Source organism: Dreissena polymorpha, chromosome 10, assembly GCF_020536995.1.
Source record: "Dreissena polymorpha isolate Duluth1 chromosome 10, UMN_Dpol_1.0, whole genome shotgun sequence".
NCBI lineage: Eukaryota > Metazoa > Mollusca > Bivalvia > Myida > Dreissenidae > Dreissena > Dreissena polymorpha.
The window spans coordinates 413,461-421,150 of NC_068364.1; the positions used below are offsets into that span (position 1 = coordinate 413,461).

Below are 7,690 nucleotides of genomic sequence, written 5' to 3' on the forward strand. Positions count from 1 at the left end.
TTACATACATTATGTTAAATGTGAAAGCAGTTGAATTGTTTTACCCGGTTTACCTAATAATTACGTGCATCATATGCAATTAACTTAAAAAACGGTTGCAAGTTTTGGATCAAAGTGATTTACCAAACACAAATGTTGTTGTTGTTGTTGTTGTTGTAAAATACAGATAAACTGCTTTCCACTAATGTCATCAGCTAGGTACCACTTGTCATTGCTTGTTTCGCCCTTTTAAACCTAGGACAAGCTCTAAGTGGCGGGCGGCAGTGTTGATCAGACACTACCCATTAGTGGATGGCTTCCAGCTACTGGCGTTCCTCCTTAGCCACAGCCAGCTGGAGCTTTTTTCTGCTGCCTGTGATACCTTCTTAATGGCCAGCTTTGTCGCCTGTCCGTCTATTCCCATATCCTGGAACATCTTTCCCAGCGATGGTGCAGGAAACCCTCTGCATCCCACTTCAATCGGGTAGTTCCATGCTCTCCACCCGGCCTCTCTACATTCCTGGACGAGATCTTCATACTTGGCCTTCTTTCTCTCATGTGCCTGAGTACATCTTTCTTCCCACGGGACAGTCAGCTCTACCAGGATGATCTTCTTTGTCTTTCCGGAGACCATCACAATGTCTGGGCGTAGGGTAGTGTGGACAATGTCTGGAAACTGCAGCTGTTTCATAAGATCTGCCCGTAGTTCCAAGTCATTTGTGCCGTCTAGGATACTCGGATGTCCTCCCTTTGTACCCTTCATTACTGTTCCTGCTGGTACAAAGTTGATGTGCTTTGCCCCTGCATGTACTCGTGCCTTCTTCTTGTGTCTCTCAAGTGTATCCGCTACCTCTCGGAGTACCTGGTCATGTCTCCAGCGGTATCTCCCCTGGGCAAGTGCTTCCTTACACGAGGACAAGATGTGGTCCAGGGTAGCTCTTCCTCCACATAGGGTGCATTCTGCTGTTTCTATCAGCCCCCATCTCTGGAGATTCGCCGGTGTTGGCAAGACATCATAAACTGCCCGGATCATGAACTGCAGTTGAAAAAAACTGGTACTTCCAGATATCTGTCCATGACAGTTTCCTCCCTGTTGTCTGCCACTTTGTCCAGCTTCCCTGGCTCTCCATCTGGACTGCTTTCACCTTTCTTATCTCTTCTTCTTCCTTTCGGATTTCGCTCTGAACAAGTTCTCTTCTTTGGACTGTTGTGGCTGAACTCCACGGTTGTCTAGTGTTCAAGCCGAGTCCCTGTCTACCTTGACAACTTGTTCCCACTATGTCTTGATGTCTCAGTCGACTCTCTGCCTGCTCAACTGCATTGGATGCTGACCATCTTCTTCCAGTTTTGACCTCTATCCCTGCATTTCTAATGCTCATGTCACTAGAGTCTCGTAGGGTCAACACGAGCCTTGCCTTACTAACTTTGTACTCCTCTACAATTGATGAAAGAGGGAGCTGCAACATTCCGGTTCTGTTGTAGAGTCCAATACTTGTCATACATGATGGAAGTCCGAACCATCGTCTCAGGCTCTTGTTTATCATGCTTTCCAAGCTATCAACCGTCGATGTTGGGATCTCATACAACATTAGTGGCCACAGAAGACGGGGCAGGAGGCCATGCTGGAAAAGCCATGCCTTGAACTTCCCTGGTAGGCCTGTTCCCTCTATCTTTGCAAGCCCATTCCTCAGTTGCTGCCTGATGCGCTCTGTGTTATTTCTGCTATCACCCAGTGTGGTGTCAAACCATTTACCCAAGCACTTGACGGGGTTGTCAATAAGTGATGGGATATCCTCGCCCTGTACCCTGAGTGTTGTCTTCTGCCAGACTTAACCTCTTCTCAAGATAAGAAATCTTGACTTCCTTGGTTTGAAGGCCATTCTAGCCCATGACACAACATCTTCAAGGGCTGGTAGGATCCATCGAGCTTGTATGTGGGACTCTGTTGTGATAGTCAGATCATCCATAAATCCCCTCTGTGGTGGAAGTCTGATATTTGTCTGGGTCTTCGGTCCCCTTGACTCCCTGTCTCCGGCTTTGATGATGAGATTCATAGCGGCGATGAACAGTACTACTGACACTGTGCAGCCGGTTACAATCCCCTTCTGAAGCTGTATCCAGGATGTTGTAAAGTTCTTTGTTGTGAAGCGCATGTTGATGTTTCTGTAGTAGCTTCTGACAATGCTCTGAATATGTTCTGGTACATGGTGGTGTTTCAGAGCAAACTCTATTACCTGGTGGGGTACCGTGCCATACGCATTTGCTAGATCCAGCCATACAACTGTGAGATCTGTCTTGTTGATCTTAGCTTCCCTGATTAACTGGCTAATAGCGCATGTGTGTTCAATGCAGCCAGAGAATCCTGGAACACCTCCCTTCTGTGCTGATGTGTCAATGTACCCATTACTGGTCATGAATGTTGTAAGACGCCTGGCAACCACTGACATGAAGATCTTGCCCTCCACATTCAACAATGATATTGTCCGGAACTGTCCAATATCCTTGGAAACCTCCTCCTTTGGGACGAAGATGCCTTCTGCTCGCTGCCACTCCACAGGTACATCTCCTTTACGCCAGACCACCTTCAATAGTTTCCACAACCGTCTCAGCAGTTTTGGGCATGACTTGTACACCTTGTAAGGTATTCCATTTGGGCCTGGTGCTGACTTGGATCTAGCCTTCTTGATTATATCTTGGACCTCCTTGAGGGTTGGTTCTCCCTCAGTAAATGCAACAATGAGCATGGGTACTGGGGCTATGCGTTCATGTCCCTCCATCCGCATATGTCTCGCCTGATCAGAGTGCGTGTTCTTCAGATGCTCTTCAACCTCCTCTTTAGAACAATTCAGCTGTCCCGCTTTCTTCTCTTCAAGGATTTCCTTGCTAAAACCATAGGGATTGGAAAGAAATCGTGATCTTTGTCTGGCCTTCTCCCTTCTGGCTTTTCGTATCCTTTCCGCTTTCCTCAGGTCTTGAAGTCTGCGTCTGGTGTGGTCTCGTAGTTCCTGTAGACCAATTTTCTCTAGCTCTGATGCCTGTCTGTACTGGTTCCCCAAGTTGCGAAGGTCCTTCCTCAACTTCTCTATTTCTATCTGCCGTCTGTTCTTGGCGACTGTAGTCTGCTTCCTTTCCGATGGTGTCACCCCAAATCTTTCCTTCCCGACTGCATATATCAGTCTACACATACTCCGCAGTTTCCTTTCTACTGTTCCAAGTAACACCTGTTCCACGATGCCATCTACATCCTCATCAACCTCCTTCCACTGTTTCTCGTTCATAGCTGGCCATTTGATGCGCTCTAGTCTGTCATCTGTATGACTGCCCTGGCTACCAAGATCATGTTCTGGTCTTGTAGGCTTATCCACCTGTTCCACCTCAGATTCGTGGAGATCCTCAGCACTGTGGTGTTCTTCCTGGCTGTGGTCCTCCTGTGTCTCACCAGACAAGTCTGTGCACTGTCTCTGCTCCGGATCAGGCTGACAACCCTTCCTAGACCGGTGTATCTTGAGACCCCTGGCATTCTTACAGATTTTCCCGCAAACACACTGAGCTGTCTCTGTATAGGCCTCACCTGTCAATGTCCGTTGTACTAGCCGTGTCGATTCCGTTGTGTCCGTCCTATTGGATCTCTCTTCCACCCCCCCTCTCGGAAGACCCTGGGGGTATCTTTGTGTATGTCTTGTTGTAGCTGTTCTGTGGGTTACTCCTTACGGAGTCATCATCTTGGGGTGCCGGCCCTTGATGCCCAATTCCAGTCTCTCCTGGATGTCCACTGTCTCTCCAGTTGTCACCAATCTATTCCTGGTTGTCATCCAGTCTTTCCTGGAAGTCACTGATTCCTCAGAAGTCATGTTGTAAAATACAGATAAACTGCTTTCCACTAATGTCATCAGCTAGGTACCACTTGTCATTGCTTGTTTCGCCCTTTTAAACCTAGGACAAGCTCTAAGTGGCGGGCGGCAGTGTTGATCAGACACTACCCATTAGTGGATGGCTTCCAGCTACTGGCGTTCCTCCTTAGCCACAGCCAGCTGGAGCTTCTTTCTGCTGCCTGCGATACCTTCTTAATGGCCAGCTTTCTCGCCTGTCCCTCTATTCCCATATCCTGGAACATCTTTCCCAGCGATGGTGCAGGAAACCCTCTGCATCCCACTTCAATCGGGTAGTTCCATGCTCTCCACCCGGCCTCTCTACATTCCTGGACGAGATCTTCGTACTTGGCCTTCTTTCTCTCATGTGCCTGAGTACATCTTTCTTCCCACGGGACGGTCAGCTCTACCAGGATGATCTTCTTTGTCTTTCCGGAGACCATCACAATGTCTGGGCGTAGGGTAGTGTGGACAATGTCTGGAAACTGCAGCTGTTTCATAAGATCTGCCCGTAGTTCCCAGTCATTTGTGCCGTCTAGGATACTCGGATGTCCTCCCTTTGTACCCTTCATTACTGTCCCTGCTGGTACAAAGTTGATGTGCTTTGCCCCTGCATGTACTCGTGCCTTCTTCTTGTGTCTCTCAAGTGTATCCGCTACCTCTCGGAGTACCTGGTCATGTCTCCAGCGGTATCTCCCCTGGGCAAGTGCTTCCTTACACGAGTCCAAACATTCTTAGTTTAAAGGAAAAAACATTACAATTATCAATGAAGAATTGATCGCCTAAAATATACCAGGAATATTTGAGCCTTGTTATGGGAAATCTGTGCTGAATTCATATGCGTAAAATGGCATTCAACTTTAGCCTGTGCTGTCCGAACATCAGGGACGACACTTTCCGCCTAAACTGGATTTTCGTTAAGATGATACTTCCTTTAAACACAAAACACCAAAAAGCGTTAGGTGCAAATGCATTAAGACTAATTTACCCAGAGAGAGCTTCATTTCTTAACGCTTTTGCATCCACTTGTAACTGCTTAGTAATGTCCGTCTTAAATGCTTTCAGACAACTACACGTAACAGTTATCTGTTAATTGAAGTGTCGCTACTGATATATCGCGTTTCACACCGAATTTTACGTTTTTATTTAAAGAAGAACAACAATTTGCAGGCATTTAAATGATCAACTAAATCATTTTAATGTTCTCAAAAGTCTTGGCTTTCCAAACATTGTGGCATTTAAGGTATTAAAACATGGATTCAACTAAAACGTATGTTGTATCAACGTTAACTTTGTTTAGGCCATATTGTTATTGAAGAAATGCACTAAAATCTTCAAACATTTAATATTGCATTAAAACGATACAATTAGAGAGGAGAATTTGCAGTTGAAACAGGTTTTGAAAAATTATTTCGGAATTAAGACTCATATTTAATGACATGGCGTGCCTAACATAATACCAATTCTCAGTGAGTTAAACAAATTGTGATAGCCACGAGTCAAATGACCTGCTGCTTGTACATTTCAGGGGTGAGCATACGGAAGCACAGAGTTATTTTGTGCGTGCATACTAGTGTAAGTCTCTGTAAATGTTTCTTAGTACACATTTTAGTCAAATACTATGCGATATATTCATTTATTCATTCAATCTTCTCTGCGCCGTCTGGTGCTTGAGGCGACGGCAAGGGAGAGCATTTTTGGTCTATCAGCTGCTGTTGCGGGTGCTGTCTGCAGAGTGAGGCCTTTGTTCTTGAACTCTAGCTCAATGGTTCGGCGCCGCGTCTCTTTCGGTCGCCCATTGTTTCTTTTCCCCTGAGGAGTCCATCTCACTGCCACCCTGGGTAGCGAGTCAGGTGGCATTCTGCAGACGTGGCCTAGCCAACTCCATCTCCTCAAAGCGATGGTCTCAGCGATGCTGTTTGCGCCAGTTCTTAAACGCAGTTCTATATTCGTGATCATGTTTGGCCCGAAGACTTTCGTGATCCGTCGCAGGCACTTGTTCTGGAAGACTTCCAGTTTGCGCTCGATGGCAGCAGTGGTCTTCCATCACTCAGACTCATATAGAGAACGCTCAGCCCGTTGCTCTTTAAGACGCGGAGCTTGGTGTGCATGCTAAGACTTGTGGTCCTCCAGATGGGCTTCAGCATTGCGAAGGCTTGGTTGGCTTTGCTGATTCTCGTGTTGATCTCCCTTGCACAGTCTCCATCCGTGGTGACCTTGCTGACCAGATAAATGAACTCGTCCACATCTTGCAGATGCTGGTCATTGATGGTGATTGGGTCGCCCACTCTGGTTTTCTTCCCCATGACCTGAGTCTTTCCAATGTTGACCCTGAGACCTATGGTGTTTGCTGACAGCTGTCTTCTGCTGGATGTCCTGGTTCCTGCTAGCAAGTAGCCCGATATCGTCGGCGTAGTACAGGCAATCTAGCAGCGAGGTCAGCGTCCACTTCTTTCTGTGGTGCGGCGCATGATGCAGTCAATTGCCATTGGAAAGAGGAGCGGCAAGAGGATACATATTTGCTGTACTCCGGTTTCCACATTAGATGGTTCAGTGAGCTGGTTGTTGTGGACGACTCTGCACTCAAAGTTTTCGTACAGGGACCTGATAATGTTGACAAGTTTCTGAGGGATGCCATAATGTCGCAGAATCTTCCAGAGGGAGTCTCGGTGTAGGCTGTCGAAGGCCTTCTCAAAGTCCACAGAAAACACGTAGAGGGATCCATTCAATTCATAGGACTGCTCAAAGATCTACTTCATGACGAAGATGTGTTCGATGCAGGACTTGCCTTTCCTGAAGCCTGCCTGTTCCTGGCGAAGGATACCGTCCACTGCTGTTGTGATGCGTTGGAGGATAATGCGGCTTAAGATCTTACTGGTGAGAGATAGTAAAGTGATGCCTCGCAAGTTGTTACAGTTCCCCATGTCTCCTTTCTTGGGCAGCTTGACGATGGTGCCGGTCTTCCAGTCGCTTGGCGCTTCTTCACTGTCCCAAATATTTTGAAGAATCTGGCAAAGAAGCTGCGGCGTCACTGTGTCTTCTGCTTTCAGCATTTCATGGAACACTCCATCGTCGCCAGGCGCCTTCCCATACTTCAGGTTATGGATGGCTTCATTGACTTACGTTACAATGATTTTGCGGAGGTTGATCTCAAGGTCCTCTTCAGCTTCAGGAATGTTGGCTAGGGTTGGTGGGTCTGGGCGGTTTAGGATGGACTCGAAGTGTTGCTTCAATCTTTTCAGCTTCTCCTCTTCCACAGTGACATGAGTTCCATCTTCAGCTCTCACTGTAAGGTCATGCTGCTGGCCGTAGTCGCCCTTCCGCTTCCTGGTGTTCTGGTACACTGTCTTCATGTCATTGTGCTCGGCTGCTGTCTCCGCCTCCTCTGCCAGCCTCTCTATGTACATCCTCTTGTCTCTTCTGGCTGATGTCTTCACCACCCTGTTTTTCTCACTATATTCCTTTGATATTCTTTCCTTAAGTCTTAGGGATTTGGTGTCCAACAGTTTTTTTATGTGTCTTCTTTCTTCTATGCGAGACCACATTTCTGTTGAGATCCATTCTGTCTTCTTGCTTTTTCTGAAGCCTAGAACTTCCTCTCTTGACTCTTTCATTACTCTGTTGAAGCCGTGGATGGTCAATGCTGCCTCATCTTCCAAAATACTAAATCTATTCCTGAGGGTTAACCTAAACGTTTCTTTCACTTTTGGGTCTTTCAACTTGACCACATCGTAGCGTTGATTCTTGATGTCTCCAGTCTTGGCTTTCTGAGCTTCAAAGTCACCTAAGCCACGAGAAGACTATGGTCGCTGCCGATGTCTGCATGTCGCATCACACGCACG

At 47.0% G+C, this 7,690-nt stretch overlaps 1 protein-coding gene across 1 annotated transcript; it reads right to left on the reverse strand.

The window, feature by feature from the left end:
- Nucleotides 1-277: 277 nt before the first annotated feature.
- On the reverse strand, nt 278-3,830 carry LOC127847893 (uncharacterized). The gene is made up of 4 exons (XM_052380117.1): nt 3,725-3,830; nt 1,866-3,550; nt 1,257-1,778; nt 278-1,015 (listed from the first exon to the last, which is right to left on the reverse strand). The coding sequence occupies exons 1-4, from the start codon at nt 3,828-3,830 to the stop codon at nt 278-280; spliced, it is 3,051 nt and encodes a 1,016-aa protein (XP_052236077.1).
- Between the last annotated feature and the right edge of the window lie 3,860 nt (nt 3,831-7,690).